Genomic DNA, 25,958 nt, shown 5'->3' with positions numbered 1-25,958 from the left:
AAAAACCTGGATGACCATTGTTTGTTTATTGTATTTGTATGCTGCCAAATTGAACCAACTCTCAGCCATTTACAGTACAGATAAAATTAGAAAAATGCAATACAATCAGAAAAAATATGAAACCATCTAACAGAATAGCCCACAAAAGAATAATAATGGATTTTTTAATTCCATGGTTTACTTCATTAAAAAAGAATAAAAGGCGCAAGAAAGCAAAAAAGAAAGCAAAAATAGAAAAAGGGAAAAAACCCTTTAAAAAAAACTTCCCACCCTCATCACAAGTATAAACAATTTCACTATCTCTTCACCTCCTCTTAATTAACAGATATAAAACTCTTCATCCTTTAATTCAGCTCCTAACCATAGGCGAGTCTAATAAACAATGTCTTTTCCAACCCACATGTCAGCAAAAAGTCCAAACAGAGCCCTAAAATATAACATAAATTAACAAATGTAAACCTCATCATTCCATATCTCAACTCTTAACTATAAGCAAATTCACATTTAGAAAGCATAAGATGGTCCCAGTAATCTAATATGAACAAAAGACTACAATTTAACATGACAAAGAGGAACAATTTGTCTTTTAAAGAAAACAAACACACAAAAATCACTTTATTTAAGTGAAAGGACAATTAGATATAAAGCCAATTTAGATGATGTTAGATTGGGATACATAAAGTGATTGAGGGGAAAGAGGCTTAAACACCATGTTAACTGTAGGCAAATCTAATACATTTTTTTAGTCCAGATGTCAGCAAGTCCGAAAAGAACTGCCCAAAATAACTACATGTTCCATTTTAACCCTGATCAGATAAACCAACTTTGTTTCTTTTTATATAAAACAATCTTGCTCTTTAATCCACTCAGATGATTATTGATCCTTGTCTTGAATTTCTTCAAAATTTTAACAAGCCTCTTTTGTAAGTCCAGCAAGAAAACTCTTCCAATTGCTCTCTGGGATTAGCATTTTTATTTCCTTATTAATATTTAAGGCCTGATCTGATTTTTTTTTTATGTCTAATGACAAATTCTTGTTCATGTTGTTCTCAGATAGGTCTTATTGCAAATCTTTCTCTTTAACAGCTTCTCTTGGGAACAGAGTTCCTAAGAACACACAACACAGCTGACATTATTGATTCAAGGTCCCTATGCTATTCCTCAAAAATGTCTCTAAACACCATTATAAGTTATGTCTCCAATATAAAAAATAATTTTTCCTTCCCACAAAAATGTATTTATTTAAAATTAATTTCAAAGTCTTAATATTCAAAAAATATTCCGTTTTCTGAGCCCTTAGTCCATTTAAAACTTTCTATAGCCAAAACCTTGTCTTGCTTTCTGTTTATTTTAAATTTTTAAAGCTTATAAAGATACACTTCCATTTTCTTATATTAAGGGTTGAAGGCACTCACCCGAAGAAGTTTGAAGGTGTCTAACTTCTTTAAAGCAATTAATAAGCGGTTTCCAGAAGTGATTAGCAAAGGAAGTGTGAACTTAGCGTCTTTGAAAGGCTTTGACTGCGGCTGGAGCAAGAATAGCAACTTCCCTCATCTCCTGGTTTTCCCACCCTCCAGAGACTGCTGCCTTGCGGTCTCCTTGTGAGGAGCAACCATATTGAGCACATCCTGGGCAATCTCACATCCTCTCTGTCAGAGAGGGTCAAAGGAGCCGATCTACTCATCAGTTCCTTGTTCTTTACCACAATTGTTGGCTCTGCTATTCCTCCCCAGAAGTCAAAAACCTGGATAACCATTAAGGGCAGCAAAGCATTGTTTTTTTCTGTCTTTCTTTGCTGTCCTCTAGTGATCATCCTGATTTGTTATAACCCAGATCTGGTAGCCCTACTCTAAGATAACCACAAGGGCAACTTAGAGTGGTGTATTAATAGTTCCGTCTGCAAATGAAGTGCATATGATGAATTCATTCACTTTCTTCCATGAATTTTCATCTAATAGAAGGGATTTGAAGCATGATCTTGGAAGTGTACATTCTAATTTAAAACAAATGGTAAAAAGTACATCGGCTAGAACAAAAACGTCTCAACTGTAAAAATGAGAAAACGGCAGTTATCACAAAGTTGATGTGTAAAAGTCAATTTTATACAAAAATGAAGTGAGAGAAATCAATGAACATTATAGAACGTGGTAGGTTATTCAGAGACATTACTAGATGTGCTAGCTGAGTTTTCTGAGACAGGAAGTACTGTTTCTTTGAAATTTTTTAAATGTTCAATCTGGGCATCCAGTCTTTCCCGTGTATTCATTAGTTCCTGAATTTTTTTCTCTTTTCCTGTATAAATTAAAATCAATGCTTAAGATTAGCAACATAGGCAGAGATGTCTCAAAAAGTTTTATTTATGCCAGACAAGTTACTATTAAAGTATAGGAAATCCTTGCTTAATGACCACAATAGGGACCAGAAAGTTCGTTGTTAAGTGGGCCAGTTGTTAAGCAAGTTGCGCCCGATTTTATAACCTTTTTTGCAGCGGTCATTAAGTGAATCACCATGGCCATTAAGTGAATCACATGGCCATTAAGCAAATGACGCTGTTCCTCACTGATTTTGCTTGCCAGAAGCCAGCTGGGAAGGTCATAAATGGTAATCACATGACCCCAGGACACTGCAACCATCGTAAGTGCGAGCTGGTTGCCAAGTGCCCAGATCACGATCACATGACCATGGGGGTGCTGTGACAGTTTTAAGTGCGAGGACTGATTGCAAGTTTCTTTGTTCAGCACCGTTGTAACTTCAAATGGTCACTAAGCAAATGGTTGTTAAGTGAGGACTAGCTATATATGGATTAGGAGAGCAATACCAGGTTGGGGAAACAGAAGGGCCACAGTCCTTCAAGGAAAATGTCAATTATTGCATCTTAGGGTGGGCAATGGTGGGGGCTATCTATTACTTTTGCCAGCCCTTCTCATTCCTCTATTGCCTTTTCTTTCTTTCCTTTTTCTATCTGCCAAAATAGAAACAACAAAACCCACAAACTTGTTGTGAAAAAATATTGAAGCATAACTAGTGTGTAAAAGAGATGGTAACTCTCAAAGAATAGCAACCAGACCCACTTTAAGCAGAGAAGCAGGGTACTGATAGCTCTTTCCCCACTCCAGAATGGGATAGCCAGCAGCTCAAAAATATTTAGTTCCACAGAAGTCACATACAAGTCAGTTTAAGACTGCAGGTGAAGTGAACTAGATGGAATTGGCACAAGGCATCAGCATTAATTTGCCATAGAACAGTCCCCATCCTTTGTTAAAGCAGACAAAGCAATACGATGAAACCTTGTTTTACTGGATCATTTAGGTGGATGAAGTGTCCATTAACTCCAAATGTCTGTACTAAAAGATAATACTACATTTTTTTCTGTACTTATCTGTATTCTTAACTAGTTTAAAAGGCCTTGGTTCTAGAAATGATAATTAGAGTTGTTATATTTTGTTTCATACATACCAGAATGAGCAGCTGTAAGAATATTTTCAAAGAGACCACCGTCAAGAAGTGAGCTGACTGTTTCTTCATACTCTAAGGATAGACAGAATAATGCTGATACTTCTTCACAAGCACAAACTTCTTTTAAAACATGCATAAGGAAAATGATCAGAAGTATTTTTTAAAATCACTTATCTTTTTTTATCAATACCATACCCAAAGTTGCATCTAAATTCCAAACACTAACTCATTTCTTTCAAAACTATTATGAAAGAAACCTCACACAGCAAGGGGCTTTTAAAAAAGTTTATAAATATTTATTGAAAATTTACATTGTAAACAATGGAGAAAAGTAGAATAGAAACTTAATTCATTTGTTCCTTAAACATAAATTCATTAGTTCTTATAAGTGTTGGAATTTCAAAGGATTACATTTTAGGTGTACTCATACAAATCCTTAAATAAAATGTGTCTTTAAATAATGGTACATGGAAAACACTTTTAAGGCAACTCAAATAAGAAATAAGATTAAAGCAATTTTAATGGAACATATGCAACATGTTAAAAACAGCAACACAAAAATATCAATTCTAGACCAACAATTCTTAGAATGTGTAATTTAGAATACTATGCTTTAAAAAACCCAGTTTGTCTGTATTAAGCTCTTTAAGGATATAACAGGTAAGGCAGCTAAATAGGGCCATGTGAACGTTCTGTGGAATTCTGCTGATATTTGAAGCCACTCTGGCCTCATCAATCTGATCTTAATCAGTCCCATGAGCAAGTTCTATATATCTAATACAGGAGCCTGGATAAGTTGATTTATGCACAAGTCATTCCTCAAATTAACTGGTTCCAAACAATAAATTAGGACATTAGTGAATTGTCTAAATACTTGTATAATAGCTGAATGTATTTAAGATAATTGTTGTAGTTGCTGATTTGTTAACTTTGTCTAGAACTCATGGAGCAATGTGTTTAAGACAGCAGTAGATTCTCTTTTCATTTAACTTTTTAATTTAAAATAAATTTAATTTAATATAAATATATTTAATTATAATATACTTATATAATTATAAATATATAATTTATAATATTATTTAAATAATATTTTGAGAGCAGGGACAAAGCATTGCAATATGCTTTCCAAATGCAAACTGTTTATCTTTCAAAGAGGCATTTAGTAATAGGAATGGGGAGCCTTAATTACCTCATCAGTTGCCAGAAAGGGCCTTCCACAAAATTGGTGTCAACATTCTTCAGAAAGTAAAGGAAGGCACAAGAGGACAAGCTATTCTCCACTCAGCATTGGCCAATAGAAAATATTTAGCTGTGGAAGTGGCAATAGCATGAACATTGGAAGAAACTGATGCTAATGTTTTGATTTTAACAGGATTTAGTATCTTGTGCTTCAAAAAAGTGAAGTTTAAGTCTACGGTAGGAGAAGCTAAGGAGAAAAAAATCAAGATTTGTGGGAGCTCCTGAAAAATACTAAAAGCAAAATTACAAACTATTCCAGTGACATAGCAGTGGAAAAAGCCAATGAGGCTATAGAAAAATCTTAATGAAGATCTAAAAACAAAAATTATGTAGGAGACAAAGAAGGACTGGTCACCAAGAAATACAAACAGGTAGCTTTGCATGGAGAGAAAACAAGCTGAAGTTGATAAAGGAAGCCTAAAACAATAAGAAAGGCTTCTTTGGGTATGTTCAAAATAATGATAATCAGTATATAAGTTGCTCAAAGAAGATGGCAAAATGTAACAGTTTACCAAGAAGTAAAGCTACAGGTAGTCCTCACTTAACGTACTTAGAAGACAGAAATAAGATTGAAAACCTTGATAGGTTTGAAAAATGAGTGGAAAGTAACAGAATGAGATTTAGCAGGGACCAATGCAAAGTTCTTCAATTAGGAAACAAGAATAAAACACACTGGCATAGGATCAGAATTCATTCTATTTGGTGATCATGCTTGTGAGAAAGATCTTGGAATAGCATTTGACTGCAAACTAAATATGAATCAGCATATTTATCAACTAAATATTGATATAGCTGCAAAAAAGGCAAATGCAATTTTAGTTTGCATCAATATAATTATATTTTCCAAATATCAGGAGTAAATATTTCTGCTTTATTTTTCATTGATCTATTCCCACCTTGAGTAATGTGTCCAGTTTGGGGTGCACTCTATAAGAATTATTTAGACAAACTGGAATACATTCAAGGAAGACTGAGGATGATACGGGACTAGAAACTGCAAAAAAGACTGGAAGAACTAGAAACGTTTAGCTCTGAGAAGTGAAGACTGAGAGGTGATACAGCAGCACTCTCCAAATACCTGAAAGGAGGTCACACTGAAGAAGTCTCTCCATCATGTCAGAAAGCAGACTACAAAATCAAGTTATAGGAAGACTTTGACTGAATATAAGAAAAAACTTTCTAACAGTAAGAGCAGTTAAGACAATGGAACCAATTATCCAGAAAAGTAGATAAAATTTACCAATTTCTAGATATGTTCAAACAGAGGCTATATCTGTCTGGGAGCAGCAGACCGGACAGTGTCCTAAACGACCCTTTCCAACTCTATGATCTATTTCACAAAAATGGTCAGAGACTGTTTGTTAGTGTACTGGATTAAGGCACCTCCAGTAGAAAATGGGCATCAAAAATTATTACCTATATTAGCTAAAAGTATATATGTGCTTGTTGTCTATATGTATTTTAAATATTACATATGGATCAAGAGTTTCTTCTCTTGTGTGTATTTTGTTTAGATCAATATTTTTTATTTTAAAATATTTACAATTTTAAAGGATATTTTGAATCAATGCACCACAAAATTGTCTATTAAACATCTAAAAGATGTTGCTCTGAACACAGTTTTACATTCATTTGTATGCCATGCATAGGCATGAAATTCAGGTAATGAATTTGTAAGGTACGTTCTGGGTGAGAACTTGCCTGTCATATAGAATATTATCTAAATTATCATATTGCTAAATGACTGATGTTAGTAGCAGCTGGTGCTCACTTGATGGTAGGGAAACAAAAGACAGAGAAGAAAGGGACACAGTACATGGACGCAACCAGATATAGCAACAATATCAACAACAACCTGACTACAATGATTGTTCAAGATGAACATGGCATGATCATTGCAGAGTCATGTTGATAATTATAGGAATTGCAGACTAAAATGTAGCAACTTGTCAAATTATAACCTTAAGTACAGTAGTGCAAACAAGTTAATATTCCAGATCCCTAGCAACCAGGATTTATCAGCATACCAAGTGGATAGTTTAAGCATGGTACATAACTAACAGAATTTTTACATGCTGATGAAAGGACTATTCAGATTTACAGTAATGTATTTTGATAGAAGTTCTATAGTAACATTTGAACTGATTATTTTACAAGAGAGGAGTAAACTAGAAGATTGGTCAAATTTTCTTAAGATGTTCTGCCTTGGATTATGTATTTTCACTCATTTCCACCTTTTTAAAATCCATATTTTATATATTTTATGGTCATTTTTATTAACAGAACACATTATATTGTAATATTTGAAACTGAAATTGTTACTTCCATTCTTTTTCAATAAAGAGGAAAAAACACCCACATACCAATAAATATATTTGATTAGATTGAAATTAAATGTTTACAAGTCTTTTATAGAAATGGATGTGATCACTAAAGTCAGAAAATAGATTCTAAATTTTACATTAATTTTTCCTTATATAAAATATATGAAATACTATCAGCTTTGTCCCCTCTGGGATGACTGTTTATAATTTTTCTGTTTAATTTTATTATTAAAATATATTTGAATGAGGTGTTACACCATACAAAGGAGCATAACATCTGCATATTGTATGGAAGAAAAGATGAATATCTTTTAAGAGTTACTCAGCAGTACTAATTAAGCACCAACTTAGATCCAAGCAATTTATATCACAAAAGGAAAATCCTGCTAAGGTAGTTTTTGAGCATGACTTGGACCAAAAGTCTCAGATATGGTCATTTTAAGAATTCCACATTCTTTACAATACCTGCTTCTGAAGTATTGTCATCCATCAGCCTTTTCTGTGCCAGGTGAAGAGTGCCTAACATGTCATCAAAGATTTTATCCAGAAGCCCAGCCTCCTTACACTTCTTTAAATATTCTATCCTTGCTATGGAGGGAGAAAGATAACCATATACAATTCATATTTTTAATCTCAGGTTCATCTCACACAGTGAAATACTGTCCAGTAACAACAATTACTTATTCCCAAGACATAAAGGCAGAAAATATGAGTAAAAGGGTGGTGGTGATGGTTAACAAACATCAGGAATGTTCCTCTTAAAGAGATCAACAGATTGGCCAAAAGACAGCCCCTGATCTCCCTATTTTATTTTATTTTATTATTTATTTTTTCATTCATTCAATTTATACTGAATAAAATAAAACAAAACATAGGACTCCGGGTGGCTAACAGAAAATAAAGATAAAAACATCATTAAAAGAAATAAACAACAAATATAGAAGCCAAGATAAAAAACCAACACCATCAACTAAAGCAAGATATGGGCTCAACCACACAACCCAGGCCCCAGGCTCAGCAAACAAAGCCAGGTTTTTAAAGCCTTGCAGAAAGCCAGGAGGTTTGGGGTGAGCCAAATCTCTGGGGGAATGATGCTCCAGAAGGCAGGCACCACAACAAAGGCTCTCCTCCGGGGATCCACCAGATGACACTCCCTAGTAGAGGGGACCTGGAGCATGCCTTTTAAGATTTTAGGGGTTTAGGATTTTATTACAGGAAGCAATTAAAAATAGAATATAATGAAGTTGAAACTAATTGGTTGAATCCAGCAAAAGCCTCCCAGATGAATTTCCCCTTCTATTAATAGGAGGCTTTTGAGCCAATAACTGAAAGTGCCAAGAAAACTGGATCCAGCCCAATTAGTTTAGGCATGCATCAAGAGAACCCCCCCCCCCAATCTAAACATCTCAGCTTGATCTTGGTCAAGCCAGACAGGTCATAACTCTTTTGTGTTACAGGTTTATATGCAGGAATGAAGATAGAGTATCATCTCCATGTTATTCATTAGTGCAAGAAGATTGCACAGACTGACTACAAACAACATCATGACAAAGTAGCAACAATGGTGCATGGGAATATCTGCAAGAAATACCATTTGCCTGCAAGCAAGAACTGGTGGGACCACAAAACAGACGAAGTAATAGAAAACGACGCTAAAGTGCTCTGGGACTTTAGAATTCAAACAGACAAGCACCTGCCACACAACACCCCAGACTTAACAATTGTTAATAAGAAAGACAAAAAAGTGTAGATAGTGGACATTGCAATACCTGGAGACAGCAGAATAGAAAAGAAAGATTTGGAGAAAATCACAAAATATAAAGATCTGCAAATAGAACTAGAACAACTATGGCAAAAGAAAGCAAAGATAGTACCAACAGGTATAGGCGCCTTAGGTGCAATCCCAAAACATCTGGAGCACCACTTGAAGACCATCGGCACTGACAAAATCACCATCAGTCAATTGCAACACCTTACATCCTTTACTTGGAACAGCTTACACCCTGTGATGATGCCTTTAATACCATCAAACAACTTCTGCCTATCCTAGGTCTTTGGGAAGGACTCGATAGATGGACAAAAATGCCAACTCCAGTCTAAACATCTGGCTGACTATGATAACCTCCGTATTAGAAATACTAACAATTGACAAACATAATCATGTTTTACCTTTGTGTGGGTCATCTTTTCTCCTAAGGACTTGCATGTTCTCTTCCTCAGCTGTCTCATCATTCTGTCAATGTGTTTTTTTTAAAATAGAGTTATAAATGGTATTCAGAATACTGATGTAACCCACATCTCTATATATGCATTTTTAATGAAGTTAAAAATAAAAATCTCTATACATGCATTTTTAATGAAGTCTGAAGCTAAACTCCTCCTAATTACATATATATTTACTCATTTATATCTCATATTATTCATTAGTAAAATAATTACAGTATTATTTCTAGAGGACTTATTTCTAGAGGACTTATTTCTAGAGCCCTCTAGAAATGCCCATATTAAAAAAGAAAGTTTAAAAACCCACAACATGGGATGGCAATACCGTCATTCAGACTACCAAGAGCAAAACAGAAAGACACTGCTGCATAACTTCAAGTAAAAATGTCAGTAGGGACATAAACTGGTAGATGTCCAGCTGGCACTGACAGCTCAGAGTGAGAGGTGGGGGTTGAAGCACATCTCTGTCTCTCATTCAGACGTGTGTTCTCAAATTAACTGGAAAAGGCATTCCCCTTTCAAAAATTCAGAAACAGAAAAGAGAAATCAACATGCAAACAGCATTTAGTGGGTGTGCTTAACGGCTCCATATCCAACAACTACCATATTACTGTCACTAGTTCTGCAGCAGCAGCAGCAGCAATTTTAGAGTCAGAAAATGATACGGGTCAAAATAAAAACAAAATGTATTTCAGATGCTATAAGAATGTTAAATTCTACCCTATCATGTGAGGCTTGTGTGTGCCTGATTCACAGTAGAAGCTGGTGCAAAAGTATGGCCTCCCAGAATGTTCAGAAGTGCCACATTGAAGGTGTCAGACACTGAAAAGGCAGCAGGGACCTTCATTACCGTTCTGTTCGGAGCGGAGGAAGGTTTCGTTAGGGTCGGGGGCACTCCATTCTTACTGCCTTCATCTAGAAAACAAAGTAATGAGATACTTTATCACACAATTTCTCATAGTACAGTACTTCAAGACAAAAAAACAGATTAAAATCCCAGCAGCTCTCTGACATCTCAGGAGGGCTCAAATTTTAATTAAGTTCTGACGTAAGTACATTGGAATCATGTTAATTAAGGTTGTCATCCTATGGCTTCTGGGACAAACATCTTCCCAAAATGACTATTTGACGCCTGGAAAAAGAGACTGAATCAAGAAGCAAGGAGAGTGCTTGCAAGTTATAGTATCTAAGAAAACAGGCAAAAGATACTTTTCCATTAGTGCAAGCAGAATGAAAAGCTAAAATATTGGGGTAAAAATAAATGTAGCCTGGCAGAGTTGATATTGCTGGAAATCACCAGCAGTAACTCCTGTCAATAATGCTGTCAAGGCAGAGCTTTAGTGCAGATTTCCAGGCCCCATTCTACAGAATTAGGAGGATGGCCTCCAAGCACAGCAAGCCTGGCTTCCTACATTATATATGTGAATGAAATAACATATGCAGCCATTTAAAGCAGGTTTGGGAATAAGACTATTAATTATTAATGACAATATTAGCATTAAATTAATTAACATTGGTATTAATTAACTATTATGTTGGAGTGGAGCCTGTTAGATGGTTGTATGACGGTTAATGGAATGCAGTCTCTGTATGTTTTCCCACCATCTTGTTTTTTATTTGTTTTTATTTTAATTTAAATTGGTTGTTTTAATGGTTTTTAAATACTTTTCATTATCACTATACACGTTGCCCAGAGTCACTATGTGAGATGGGCAGCTATACAAATGTGATTAAAGAAATAAAGAAATTAAGCTCAGACTCTAAAAACCACCTAACTGCACCGCTGGTGGTTGTCATGGAAGAGTGGCAAGGAGTGTTGCCACAATGGCTATACTTTTCTAAAGGTCCCAGGTCGTACTTCAAAGCCCTTGCTAATGCAGTCCTGGTGGCAGAAACAGATTTGAACAATTGCCCTAAGTACATACCATGAGAACTGGATTTCTTGCCTGGGTCATGGTTTGGGCAGAAGACACTAACGCAACACATAAACAGAAACAGAAGTAAATTGGTAGAACCAAATGTTTTCATTTTTATGTTTTCAGCAATTTGAGACCAAAGAAGAATAAGTCATGAGGATTCTTTGTCAATTGTTCCAATAAGCAGAAGGACAATTAGTGTTCACCAACAGAAGAATACTACATTCCTATCCTATCAGTTGAGGATGCATATATCCTTTCTACAACGCTAGTAGGCTCAAGGAAGAACTTACTGCATTGCAAAGAGAAAAAACTGGTAATCAGTTGTGCCAGAACAAAAGCAGTGGTTTTTACCAAAAGGTACATATGTAAATTGTAATCACTGCTGGAAGATAAATGGCCTTCAAATACTTGGAATCAGCACTGTGAAAGGAACAAATTAAAGCTGTTAACACTGGAAACACAGGACTGTAAATTCTACATACTTGCTGCTATAAATATCTTTAAAGCTAAAACCTCTTGCTTTATAATTTGATTTCTAACTACAAAGATTTATGCCCCCTAGAAATGATACAATGTACATTTTTAAGAGCAATTCTTCTTGTTCTCCAGTGTGTCTCAGACTCCATTTGTAAATTAAATTGGAATTCATTTCTATGGAAATTTCAGTGAGGGATTGCTAACCCTTCTGATCCAGGTAGAAAAATTTGCATCATCTTGAAAAAAAGCACAGAATTAGTCCTTAGATACTACGGCCTCCCCATCTGGGACAGAGAGCACTTTTCTGAAGTTGAAACAATGTGTTTTTGACTCTCACCTCCAGAAAGATTGGTGTACAATTCCCTATTGTTATCATGATGGTCTGACCAGATGACTTTTTATCCCAGCTTTATTAACATGATATATGTGTGTCACGTCAGAGAACCTTCTCTTTAGCCAGATTCAATGCCTTACCATCTATGCTTATAGAAGCAAGATGTAATAAATCTCCAGGTCAAGATTGCCCAGCTGGGGAAACTGAGCCATACACATTTCACAGTACTCCCCATTTCATTGGGCTTGGCATACTGATTTAATAATGCCTCTGATATCTAACCATCTTTGTAGGAATGTACTTCTCTACTAGCTGATTTATTTCCTGGAAATCTGAAGATGGATGGCTACTTTTTGCTCTACTGATTCTGCTGAATGGGGGCTTTGGAAATAAATTGTTAGTTTACAGCGGCGTTTCTCAACCTTGGCAACTTTAAGACACGTGGACTCCAACTCCCAGAATTCTCCAGCCAGCATGCTGGCTGGGGAATTCTGGGAGTTGAAGTCCAAAAGTCTTAAAGTTGCGAAGGTTGAGAAACATTGGTTTATGGTGTGCACCACAGACTGGATCACTTAATACAATACATAATTTGAGCAGTTTTGTATTTCTTTATCCTTTGCCACTTGTATCTGTTCATTATCTTTTCATAACAGACAATTTAGTCTTTGAGTAGAAATAAAATTTATTTAGTTACCCTCTCAATTATTCTCTTTAGAGAAATGTAATTCTACTTATCAAGTATTTCCTTTTCCTATGACTCACAATGGGCATTTCAGAAGTCTTTGGGAGTTAGACATCTGTTGGGGAAGCCAGCCTGCATTCACCATACTGGGACTTACCCCACTCCCAGCTTCTCATACCAGACTAGCTTAGAAGTTCTTAGACTCTAAATTCACTTCTCTGTATGAGAGAAATGCTCACTGGCAGTTAGAAAGAGTCAGTTTCATCCCAGCCTAAAACAGAGTAGGGATGGATGGAGAATATATATTCAAAACCAATATAGATTTCAAAACTTTTCAGGAGGCCTCTGATAATCCAGTAGTCTCTAGCTTTTTCTGGCAGAATCCTAACAATCCCAAACTTATGGAGACGCACGTGGTACATCAATAACTTCCCCCTTGACTTCGATTATTGAGTATTTATTCTACTCCAGCATATAGAGCTGTAGCCCTTTTATTTCTAAGCGCTGTCAATAATACAGCTTCTTGATTCTGCCACCTTGGTGCTGAATTCAACAGCCATTGCAAACAACTTTTAAACAAATGGAAGAATATGGTCCATCAGCTTCTGATTTTGGAGATATCAATTTTTTTGCTGGTTCTCAGGACTGAGATATTTTGGGACACTCAGGTTCATGGGTATTATTTGCTCATTAGATAAAGCCTTTTTCACTTTTTTTTTTTTTTGCCATTCAGATAATTTCAAAACAAAAATGAGTTGAATAGGATTCTCTTGAACAATATCTCAAAACAGATTTTAGGAAACATTTGATTAAATACCAGTAGATGCCTTCCTGTTTATTTTCTTTCATTGCAGCATGATCACGCAATGCACAAAAATAATGGTAATTTCTGCGACAGCTTTTTATTTCACAGCCAACAGTTGCTCCATTCTTGTGACAGAAACTGCATGTCTGTATTGAAATAAATTGATACCAGACTTCACCTTCTAAACTGTACTTTATAAAACTACGAAGTAGCATCAGACCCATTTACTTCTCCATCACCCAACACATGCTAGCTTCTGTGCTGCGATCCTGGTTAAATGAAACCATTTTAGACTAAGGTGTAATCTCTGCTTTGTAATCAGAATATGAAACCATATGGGAACTGTATTTACTACAGGTAGTCCTCAACTTATGACCATTCATTCAGCAACTGTTCTAAGTTACAAGAGCACTGAACAAAGGGACTTATGACCCATGCCGGAAGTTACAGCCATTGCGGCAGTCACATGATCAAAATTTGGGTGCTTGGCATTCCACCTGCACTTATAACCACAGGGATGCTTCAACTCCTTCCCATCCACGTATCTCCCCTCATCTATGCCCTTTTGCCTCCCTACGCCCTGTGCTCTGCCGCTCCAGCTGACCTTTGCTGTCTTCTTGCTCCCGCTGCTGATGAGGCGTGCCCGGCCTGGCTGCTGGACCGGGCTGGGGCTGGGCTTTGCACTGTGGAAAAAAAAAAAGCCAAAAGCAGCCCCTTTCAAAGAGCTCCTGGGTGGGGCTGGGCTTCATGTTCCAAAATAAAAAAATTAGAAAACCAAAAGCAGCAAAGACAAAGGGGCTTTTTGGCACACTGCAGCTCAGGGGCTGCTTTTGGCTTTTTTTTGGTGACATCTCACTTTACAGCCATATCACTTAGCGACAGAAATTCCAGTCCCAATTGTGGTTTTAAGTCAAGGACTGTCTGAAATATTCTGATCTGAAATGGATTAAATAAGAAAAAGTATTAAAAAGTATTTTCTTAAAAAGAAAATCTACTTGTTCGAGCTATGGTGTTGGAGAAGGCTCCTGTGCATTCCTTGGTCAGCAAAGGTGACAAAGAAGCAAGTGCTGGAGCATATAAACCAGACATATCGCTGGAGGGCAAAAATCACAAAATTCCGCATTACTTATTCCGGCCATGTCATGCGATCAAACTCATTGGAAAAGGCAGTTATGCTTGGAATGGTCAACAGTAAAAGGAAACGAGGCCACCAAAAAACATGATGGCTAGACACCATCAAAACCAACACCAGCCAGAGCATAAAACAACTAAAAGAAGCCATACAAGATCGGAAAATGTGGACAGAGTTGTTCACCGAGAATCGGACATGATTGTACAGATAGCATCATCATCATGTCTTGTCACTCCCAGACAGCAATTAGTTATTATTGGAAAGGAGCTGTTAAACTGATTTTGTTTAATTGCTGTCCATGATGATAGCCGATGTAACTAGGGTTCCCTATAGATTTGTGTTTTCCAGTTTAGTTAAGTAACACTGCTCCTCTGCAAGGAGGTATTAACTGATGAAATCATATTACTTTATTCACTTTTCTCTGTAGGTTTTCTTTTCCCACTGTTTTACTCTCCCAGTCTCAGCTGTTAAATGAATGTCTGAATTTGTTAATTGAATTTAAATAATAAAACTGAAATTATTTGAAATAAAAAATAACTTTGGGAAGTGATGCAATTTTTATTTTGCTGAACAACGAAGTTCAACAGTTATAGTTTCTAAATATATTGTTCAACATTTCATTAACTATTGACTGAGGTTGTTAGGGTTATCTGTTCATTCCACCTTTATGGTTCTTTAACCTAGATAATTATTTTATGCATCTTGCCCATTGAAAATATTTATGCATAAGATTTTGGATACATCAAATTTCACCCTGAAGACTGAAAAAAAAAAAATCACTTAATTCAGACTTTCTTTGAAAGACTACTCCTGAATTGCTAGAAATATGTGTGTGGGGAATTTAACCTTTTAGCTCTTAAAGTGATATATATTTAGGCAAAGCTGTTAATAAAGTATATGTTTTGAATAAACAAGACACCCTCCCATGCCTGTCTAGCAGCCTGCATAGCTAAACAAACACCAGTAAACCTCAGAAGTGTAGATCCACTCCTTAAACCAACACAACACCAGTTAGAACATGTTGAGCAGAAGCAGAGTCCTCTCATAAGGAACACCCAAGTTACTCAAATGGGTGCATGTCCTAAATATCAAACTGCTAAGTCATTATGCTGAACTATAAGTTAACCAGCTAATGAATACGAATATGAAAATCAGATCTATCTACCTATCTGCCTACCTGCTCTTCATGGTTCAGGAAGCCTTTTCCCTTTTGAGCAATCATTGTCTAACAAAGTTTGTTATAACCCCCATCAGCCTTCAGAAGCTTTTTTCTAGCAGTGTGTGATAACATCATACATGGGTAAATTGGCTACAGGGGTGTCATTGTTAGCTATACTCTCAGATTTGAGGATTCAAGTAGGGGAGAAAACAGCAAAAGGGACAAAGGTTTTCTGTCAATGAGAGAGGGGATCTAGACTATTGGTTCACATTATAATCATTAGGGCTCTACGTGGAAATTCCAGATGCTTAATGTGAAAATAAATTATTTTAAGTAATTCTGCTATAGTGCTTTAAAACATGAAAAATGTCTTACCAGCCTCTTTCCTCTTGTTATTTCCTTCTTTACTGAAGCCACATCAAACCTTATACTAAGATTCTCAGAATTATGTTCTTCTTCTGATTCCACAAATCCTGAAGAATATAACTAGAAGTGAAATCAGAAATAGGTAAGAACTTTAAAACAAGAGGGCATGACAAAATAAAATATTAAAAATAGCAGCAAGAATTGGCTGGAGGTCCAGTGTTACCTCATAAATTTACAAAGTGTTAGCAGTTTCTTCTGTAAGTTTACTCATCCAGAAAAATAACCGTTAGCACTCTGAGTGCTGCCTGCTCTCACGCCTAATATACGGCAGGAACCCTAAGTGATTTTAAGGACAACTTAGGCAAAACTAAGAGTGTTTTTCAGAAGTTTTTGAATGACAAATGCATGAGCCAAATGACTGGGGGGGAAAAAATACCAGTGTTACTATGCCTGCCTGATCAGGAAGCATGTAACTCTCAGCAGTTAATCTTTGGAGCTGCCATGCCTGTCTCACACAGTTTCCCCAGCAGACTTTGTGAAGAAAAATGTTTAAACCCTTCTAAGACATTTATAATATAAGGTCCTGTCCCCCAAAATACACCATTGCTGACAGCCAGAGACATTAGTACTGCACAGCCTCTCCTCTGATGTAATAAAGTTAGAAGTTTACAGATAAACTAACATGGCCAGATTATGAAGAACAGTAGTTAATTACTAGCATATGAGTAACACCCTTTATGTCTTCATGGGAATTCAAGAACACTGAGAATTGGGAGCTGGTGGCAAACACTGATAAGAAGCTTCTGGCTGCCAGAAGCAGCTTTTGTACACAGAGCAGCAAGAACAATGACACACTTGTTGCATGTATGCTTCCCAAAGGTTCAACTTCACATGTGCACATTATTTGTTACAAAATATATCTTCCTTCCTTCCTTCCTTCCTTCCTTCCTTCCTTCCTTCCTTCCTTCCTTCCTTCCTTCCTTCCTTCCTTCCTTCCTTCCTTCCTTCCTTCCTCTCCCCTGACATCGTCCTCACACTAATAATTCTTACTATTGAGGGAAATAAGGGGTGTCAACAATATTTTCCAAAACAAGTGATTGCACAATCAAGTCTAGTAAAATAAGAAGGAAATCTCTGTAGAAACTCTTTCTCCTAAATATCACAGGTTTGTGACCTCTATGTTAGATTTGTCAAGGATGTTTGGTTTGCATTTGAGAGCCAAAACAGAGTTGCTTACCCATAACAAGTCTTTTTGACTTTGTGCAAACTCTGGAAGATATGGAGTGCTGTCTCACGTGTGGACAGAACATCCACTCATTTCTACTGACTAACACAGAGGGGGACATTTTCAGCAATGATCCTCTGAACAATCTCTTGCTGAGGAGATGGCAAGCCAGTATCTTTGACTGTAGAAAACTTACCCAAAAGAGCAATAGTTATAAGTAAGCAATTCACTGTTCTTTTTTTGGTGTATTTATGGAAGGGCCACAAATGAATTCATTCCCCAGAACTAAATATGAATTAGTACCCTAGATCTACACGGAATCCTATAAAAACTGGTTATACAGAGACAGTTTTGAAAGTTCTATACATTTTGGACCAGGTAGCCACAAGTTTCACTTCTTTAGATATATTCATTCAATAGCTTAACTACCATTAACTCTGTAGCTACCGTTCAAAAGTCCAAACCTTTCTGGGCTGGTGGCTGTTTGTAATTTTGAAAACACATTTTAGGTATCCTCACAAAATGGTTGCTGGGGGATGGTCCACCTTCTAGTCCAGCTTTCCATGGGATGCCATTATTCTTGCTTCTCTTTTACCTTTTTCCAGGCAAGGAGACACATTTCAGAGCAAAGGGTTGCACCTACCCATCCTATCTATTTTCTAAGAAAGCATATGGGCCATTTTAACTTTTTTCCAATGTGAAAAGGCAAGTGGGGAAAGTAATTTGGTGAGCAGCAAGGAAAGTCTCCACAGGCACAATGAACTCCAGACAGTGAGGCAGCGGCCCTCAGAGGAAAAGGGTATTGGAGAAGAGGTGGTCCAGGGAAGAGGAGATATTCCCGAGAAAAACTGTTCAAACTCCTAAGTTTTTGTGCCTCAGTACAAAACTTGACATAGCTTCTCTGGAAAAACTCTAATTATAATGAATTTATCACTTTGCTTGAAAATAATCTGGAAGATGCTTTGTGAAAATATCCTCCTCTCCAAATCCCCCTTCTCTAGACCCAATTGCAGTGCGGACTGAATATAAACTTTTCTTTTCTGGTCTTACTCTCTCACTTCTGCTTTTGCCAGTGTGAGGACTGGGATTTCTGCCTAGTTCAGAAGAGAACTGTCTTTCTGAACCAAAAAAAGAAAGGGAGGGAGGACAGTGCTAAAAAGCAAAATATGAAATATAAACATTATCCACGTCCTAGGATAAAGATACAGTATTATAAAGTCTAACTTGTTTTCATGTGATTCTTTTTTCTTCAATGTATATTTTTTTAAAAAACTTTATACAAAAAGCAACCAATCTATAACATCTTCATATCTCTCAAATTCCTGGCCTGGACATCCAAAACTTTCAAAAATCTTTTTGAACCCTTCTTGATCCAGCTGACTATAAAGCTGTCCATGGCACGTTCCCTCCCTCTCCCTGGAGCTCTGTTCACAATTCATCTTTTTCATCAGGGAGGGAGCAAAATCAGATTCCCAGAGAGCCATCACTTTTCCCAGTGGGAAAGGAAAAAGAGAAACAAAACCAGCTTGCTGGAAGCTATAGATTCAGGGTAAGCCAGATGCCTTGAAACCCCAGCTCTCTGAGCCTTGATCCTCAAGGAGAAAAGGGAGGGAGAAACAAAGGTCCTCTTCCTCTCACTGTCTAGTGATAAGAGGTAAAAAGATGCATACACACAAATGCACACGAAAGTACAGTGCCATCAAAGTCTGCAAAATGCTGGTTACATGCACATAAAGAAGGGCATAAGGAAAGGGACAGAGAAATAGAGGAATGGACTCATGATTTATTACAGCAATTGCCTGGACTGGTCATTTATGCCCCTGAACAATCTCTGCTGCATTTTAACACACAATAAAAATACTACTAATTATGCTACTTCTGATCTTCCGAAAGAATTAGTCCTATATGTGGTCTTCTTGTAGTCCAATTTATCTGAAGCAAGGGCTGTATTTACATTTTAGCCCCTGAAACCATAGTGCATGCCTTGGTATAAAAAAAATAGGTGTAACTATTATGAATTGCCTCACAAGAGTGCTTCAGATCTTTTTTCATTTTCCAATCAGTTATGGACAGTTTGAATGTCACTTGCAAACCTCACCAAACAGTTTTGATGAACTGCAAGCTTCTGTTCTTCAGCAGTGTACATAATCACATCGCCATCTTCCTCTTTTGGACATAATGCACACCTTCTTCTTACCATCCTTGCCATTATTGATGTCACCTTAGGAAAATATTTTAGTAATTAGAACAGCATCAATATCATCCCATGGCTCTAAACAGTACAATCTTTTTAAAAAGCACTATTACCATTCACAAGTTGATATCCTTCAGAGCTACTGACATTCTGCTTTGAATGTCTTGACATGGTTCTCAAAACATATTTAATAAGAGAAATGTTTAAATCTGCCTGTGGGCTTCAACCAGGCCCTCTGGAAAATTTTAAGGAGACACCCTTTTAAGAAGAGCAAAGAATCTTAAGGTGGAAAGTCCTTTTAAGACTGACTGCTGAGCTAGGTGGACTGTAGCCTAATTCAGTATCAGCAGTTTCATAAGCTCAGAAGAGAAATCATTACTTGGTTACAGAAAAAAACATTTTCTCTGCAGAAGATTCAAGATGCATTTTCTAGCATCTCCAATTACAAAACCCGAGATAGCATTTTTGGTCTAACATCTCAGAGGATTGCTCCCAATCCTGTTTCTGATACTGATACATGAGTTAAAACACAGAAATAAAGACACCAAGAACAAAGCTAGAAATCAAAGTATGTAATCACATACATTCTTCACAAAATAAATTTGAATTTGAAACAGATAAATACATGATCTTATAATGATAATAATATTAATATTGGGAAGAAAGAAAATCTGATTGTTTCTATGTTATCCATTACTGGTTAAATACAAAGAGTTGTCTCAAGGGAACTTTAGATGTTGGACAATGCCCAGAGACCATGTCCTCAGTACAGCCAGCCAATCTATTTTAAACTAGGCAATACAGCATTTTGATGGGTAACATGGTCCAATTCTAAAGTGCCTCCCACCAACTTAGATTAGCTTTTTAAAGAAGCACCTGGGCACCTGTTGCAATACGATTTCATTCTGTATATTTCTACTTTTATACTCCTAAATACACAGTTTTTGCAATGATCAGTCAGGTAGCTTGAGGTCCTTCCAAATGGACTTTGTAGGGATTGAAAAATCTATAGAATCAGTGGGACTTATGAAAACATGTAAATACATAAAGACATAAAATGTATTTATCCTTTGTAGTACTTTACACATTGCTGGGAATACTCCCTAGAGCTAAACTATTGATTTCTTTTTACTATTCCATACTGACTCTCCCAAAGCCACTGATCTTTTGTATACTTTTTTTTTTTTAATTTAGAAGCATCCTTGACTTTGGACATTCATAAACACATGGTAGTTGGATAAAACAGGTCTTACAAAATAGGGAGTGCTTAGACAATGTATTATATTTTCTAAATTTAAGTACATTTCCAATAGGGAGCAGGGCATGACTTTAAGCCAATTTCAGATCATACATCCATACTAGATTATACATCATACATACTATCTGGGCCCTTTCTTGAAGTTTGTTAACAACGTACATGTCTATCAGGAATGACACATAATTGGAAGACAAAGTTTAGAATATATGCATGGGACTACACATATACTCACTATATAAAGAAATGTTTCAAAAACATGTAGGTGAAAATTCAAGGCACTATACTGTTATTCAAAGCCAGCACGCAATGTCTTAGAATCAATGGGCTTCGAAGGATATGGGATCCATTCATTTATACCCCACATTTTACCTGTTTCTCTTCCTTTTTGTATGTGCAAATCTTTAATGTAGGTTACTCAGGAAATGATGAAAGCTCAGCAGTGCTAATGTGGACAAATCTGTAGTCTGAAGAGTAGTCTGGAAAGAATAGACATTGTGTTTTATTATCTCTGTTTATTAGTTGAGCAAATCCATATTTTGGTTTAAGATAATTGTTAATTGGTTTAATTTAATTATTTGTTTTATTACTTAAACATTTATATATGCTTTCCTTAAAAAAATTAAAGCAGCTATTTATAGTGGCCCTTTGTATTACATGTTTCTCTCAAACAAAACAAATACATTAAACTTAACATGCCATGGGTTCCATTCATGGTATTTCATCATTGCACAAAAGTTATGTCAATCTGAATATTTACAGAAATTTGGAAAATATTCCTATAGACATTCTTATATATCTGTCACTGTGATGGTCTTGCTTCACTATTTATTTATTTTAGAGACTTCCAGGCCACCAACTCATCTTAAATTCTAGACAACTTATATCCAAAGGCACAAAAAACACAGTTAAAACTTCCTTACAAATATCAAACATGATCTCATCCCAAGATAATCACCCCCAATTCAGCAGTTGTTTCTCATCATGAGGCATCCCTCAGCTCTGTCTCAAAGGCTCTTTGAAAGAGCACTATCTTAAAGATCTTCTGAAATGACAATACAGGTAGTCCTTGCTTACCAACCACTCATTCAGCAACCATTTGAAGTTGCCACAGGACTGAATGAGTCGTCCTTCCAACCAGTCCTCAAAGTTCCAGCTGTCCCACACCCCCGTCATGTGATTGCCATCTGGGTGCTTGGCAAGTGGCTTGCACTTATGATGGTTGCAGCATCCCGTGGTCACACGATCACCATTTGCAACCTTCCCTGCCGGCTTCCCACAAGCAAAGTTAATGGGGAAGCTGGCAGTGAAGGTCGCAGGTCACTCCCTTAAGTTACTCCCATCATTTTTTTCTCCCAAGGAGCCCATTACAGAGCCCGCAATCCCAGCACCCTCCTACCCGTACTCCGTAGTGCACCCGCACACACACCTGCACTCACACGGCACCACAACACCTCTTCCCACTCACCCACACTCTCGTGGCACCACAGCACCCCCTCCCCCACCCAGCTGCACTCCATAGCACTCACCCACCCACTGGCCTGCTTGTGAGCCTCCTGGGACTTGCAACTTCCTGCTGGCTTCCGCACTGACTTTGCTTGTTGGAAGCCAGCAGGAAGTCACAAGTCACATGAAGTCCTCACTTAACAACCCATGATCCTTAACAATGGCAATAGAGACTGCTGGGATTGCTGTCACTAAGCGATGTGGTCACGTGACATCGCCCTTTATGAGAAATTTTGGTTCCAATTACCATCATTAAGCGAGGACTACCTGTAGAGAAGTGCTATCCTAACCTCACTGGGTAAGCTATTCCACAGCAAAGGGGATACAACTGAAAATACCTCCTTCTGGAACCCCACCTCTTTCACATCTTGAAGGGAGGAATCTATAGCACGTATCATACAGGTATATTCTATATGGAACATGTGGTCATAGAACATGTGGTCCATGAGGACTCAAACTATATGGGACTTTAGAGGTGACAACCAGCACTTTGAATTGGACCTAGAAGCCCACTGGCAACCAATACAGCTTCTGCAAGGCTGTTTTTATCTTGTCCCAGCTTTCATCTGTCAGCAAGTAGCATTTTGTACCAGCTGAGCTTCCAAAATGTCTTCAAGGGCAGCCTTGAAGCAAACTCAGTCAACCAGACAACAGATGATCTGAGTTACTGTTGCCAGTGCCTCCTCATCCTAGAAAAATCATACCTGATGCCCCAGCTTTAACTGGGTAATTGCTCTCCTAACCTGGCCTCCACCTGCTGATCCAGCAGGAACTGAAAGGAAGAGTAGCATCCTATCCAAGGCTAAAGATGGTGCTACCCTGGGATCTGATGACTTCTGCAGAAACAGCACCTCCATCTTGTTTGGATTCAGCCTAAGCTGGTTCCATCCCAACCAGTCTCTCACAGCCTTCAGGCACCAATTCAAGACTTCCACTGCCTGTTCTCTATGTAGTGAAGATGTAGAACTGGGTATCATCAGCACACTGATGCTGCACCCTGAACTGACAGATGACTTCATGTGGATATTGACAAAAGCAGAAGAGAGGGCTAACTGATGGATTGTAATATCCAAGGTTGTGTTTTTCTTAATATGGTACTCAACACAGACACAAAGACTATATTTCTTTTTCCCATTAAACTCCTAACTTAATCTACTATCTTCCTATTAATACAAGTTTAAATAAGAATAGAAATAATTGTAATCTATAAATTTCTACTTCTATGTTCTATTTCTATGTTCCTACTCCTATGTTTGCAGCACTGTTTTCTTCACTATTTCCTAGCTCTTTAAATCTTTCCTTTTTCCCCAGGTCTTCAGCTCTTGTAGCCAATCTCAGTCCATTGGCACATGAAAACCCTTTTGACTCCTTTACAGATTTGTGAATGGGCTTTTCTCCCACCTACCCACCCACCCGCACTTACAGTCCTGTTTCTGGACCTGGGCTGCTGCATGCAGTGGGCTCGGTTTGGTTTGCAGGTGCTAGTTGGGCTCTTTTCCTCCCTCCTCTCTCAGCTCTACCTCTCAGCAGTCTCACAGCTCCAAGAATTGAAGTTTTCTCTTGCTGTCTGAGGACTACGGCTGGCTGGAGGTTTCTCTTCCCCAAATCTCTGCTGTCTTAGGTTTCTCTTTCCCAAACCTCTGCTGTCTTCCTGGCTTGACACAAACATATCTTTGCTTTCAGTTTCCTTTTTATACAACAAACTCTCCAATTAAGGAGAGGGTGGGGCCGTTTTAACCCTCCTTCCCTGGTAGCGCCAAAACTCTGGATCCCAGGAGGGGAAAAAATGCCTGCTCACTCCCAGTGGTGAGTTCACTGCTCCACAAAGGTCTCCATATCACCTTATGCCATATATGTGTTCATCTGGGAGTGGAGACAGGGGAGGGTGCAGGTCAGTAAGGGCATGGTAAAGGGATCTTCTAGCTAACTTGAATGCTTTCACATTCCCAGGCTCTGATGAAATTGTAAGGAATGGTTGGAATAACTGCCTATTTTGCTTCTGTATTTCAAGCTTTTGCTAACCTATTGAGAGTCAGACTAGATGGTATTAAGGAAAGAAAAAATGTTTTTTTGCAAGTAGAGATAAAAAGTTACACATGAGAGCTATGCTACAGAGGTGTGAAAGGAAATGGAAAGATGTGGTTAAACTAATGTCTCGCTTTCAAGCTCCTGGACGCATTTCCTGAGCATGCATAAACCTTTGCACCTATTCTTGTTTAACCACATTATGTAACCACATCCTCTGCAATAAGTTAGTTTTCTTAGCCAAAAACTTAGCAATGCTTTATGACCCCCGGAACAAGTGAGGACTAGGAACTTGAAGCTAATGTTTTGACAACCTTGGAAGGCAGGCACACGGGGGGGGGGGGTGACCCTCCTCCTGGATGCTTCCTGATGACAAAAAGGTATAAAAGCTGTTGTAAACTGTTCTGGATGTGGCCGTTTTCTGTCTCTTCTCTGCCAGCCGGACGGAGAGTGGTTCACCCTGCTTTTCTCTTGGCCAACAATAAAAGCTGAACTTTCTTTGGAAAAACCTCTGTCTGGAGTCTCATTGGAAATTATGAAATCCAGGCTAGCGAACCTTACAAAATAATCCCCCAAACACTGAAGGGACTGGCTGAAGACCTGTCAGGACCTCTGTCAATTATCTTTGGGAGCGTCTGCAGAACTGGAGAAGAGCAAATGTGGCCCTCCTCTTCAAGAAAGAACAAAAAGAAGATCCCAGTAATTATTAACTAGGAGCCAATACCTGGAGGAGATGTAATAAAGCAGGCCATCTGTAAACCATCTTGAAGACAATGCCAAGATTGCTAAGAGTTAGCATGGCTCTCACAAAAATTAGTCACGTGAAGCAAATCTCATCTTGACAGTGTAAGTTCTTCAATGGACGAGGGGCATGCTATGAATACAAGTCACCCGCGGAGGTAGAAGGGGCGGGGAGGGGGCAAAGAAAGGGCAACACCAAGTGTCTTCTCAGGATGTTTTGCGCCGGGTGAACCCCACTGGGAGAGCTAAGCGGCTGGAGACTCCCCCACCACCCGCGGCGGCGGCACAAAGCAAGGAGCGGCTCAACTAAGCAGATACTTCCGGGTTCAGCGGAAGCGGGAGACTGACGCAGCGTCTCTTTTAACGGCGCCAGGACGGGAAGCAAACGCTCCGCCAAGGAGCGTCCAGGCCTCGGCGTCCATTCTCCGGCCCTTACCGTTATCCGGGAAGCGGAAGCAAGAGCGACCTCGCAGTTCCCCGAGACGGTGAGGCTCGGGGGAGGCCCTTCCGCCTGCCCAGCGACTCCGCGTGCGCCCTGGCGCTCCACCCGCCGCTCACCCCGGAGACGAGCCGCGTCCGAAGGGGAGCGCTCCCAGCTGGAGGCCCTGCCTTCTCTCCTGGAAACCCGCCTCTACGCGACAGGCCGGCCCGCGCTTCGCAGGGAAGCACCGGAGAGCCTGGGCCGGCCCCCGCGCTGCGCCAGCCTTGTAGCGCCGGGAGGAGAAGCGGGGAGAAACGACGGCGCTTTCGGGGATGCTGAAACTTTCAGGAACCGCCCGGTTCTTCTTCGCGGGAGCTGCCCGTCATTCGAAGCCTTTGTTGCAATTTGAACAAGCCGCGGAACGGGGGGAACCGCCGCCAGGAGAGCGTAGGGCGCCGCTCGCATCTCCAAAGGG

General features: G+C 38.5%; 1 protein-coding gene across 5 annotated transcripts; it reads right to left on the bottom strand.

The window, feature by feature from the left end:
* Positions 1-9: 9 nt before the first annotated feature.
* Positions 10-25,686, bottom strand: PHF11 (PHD finger protein 11). 5 transcript variants are annotated; one of them, XM_025174534.2, is made up of 11 exons: positions 25,046-25,686; positions 21,163-21,269; positions 19,440-19,562; positions 16,126-16,236; positions 13,472-13,605; positions 11,168-11,214; positions 10,093-10,157; positions 9,189-9,252; positions 7,485-7,607; positions 3,457-3,528; positions 10-2,292 (listed from the first exon to the last, which is right to left on the bottom strand). In XM_025174534.2, the coding sequence occupies exons 3-11, from the start codon at positions 19,548-19,550 to the stop codon at positions 2,153-2,155; spliced, it is 867 nt and encodes a 288-aa protein (XP_025030302.1). In that variant the 5' UTR covers positions 19,551-19,562; positions 21,163-21,269; positions 25,046-25,686; the 3' UTR covers positions 10-2,152. The 5 variants fall into 5 exon arrangements, with proteins under 5 accessions (XP_025030302.1, XP_025030303.1, XP_087989575.1 ...); XM_025174535.2 differs by having other exon boundaries at positions 25,499-25,686; XM_088133449.1 differs by lacking the exon at positions 25,046-25,686 and adding an exon at positions 23,720-23,965.
* Between the last annotated feature and the right edge of the window lie 272 nt (positions 25,687-25,958).

The sequence above is a fragment of the Python bivittatus genome, unplaced genomic scaffold (genome assembly GCF_059951505.1).
Source record: "Python bivittatus isolate LINGU-HERP-01145 unplaced genomic scaffold, Pbiv_v1 ctg000020_np1212, whole genome shotgun sequence".
Lineage (NCBI taxonomy): Eukaryota > Metazoa > Chordata > Lepidosauria > Squamata > Pythonidae > Python > Python bivittatus.
This window is presented reverse-complemented; position numbering and strand designations above follow the sequence as displayed.

What these genes read in the sequence shown, in the direction of transcription:
- PHF11 (XM_025174534.2), bottom strand. Translation starts at nt 19,550, where the DNA reads ATGGCAAGGATGGTAAGAAGAAGGTGTGCATTATGTCCAAAAGAGGAA. An exon ending in TAACAAGAGGAAAGAGGCTG is followed by an intron (nt 13,606 to 16,125) that starts GTAAGACATTTT and finishes ATTTCAATACAG; the next exon opens with ACATGCAGTTTCTGTCACAA. An exon ending in CAAGAAATCCAGTTCTCATG is followed by an intron (nt 10,158 to 11,167) that starts GTATGTACTTAG and finishes TTTGTTTTCTAG; the next exon opens with ATGAAGGCAGTAAGAATGGA.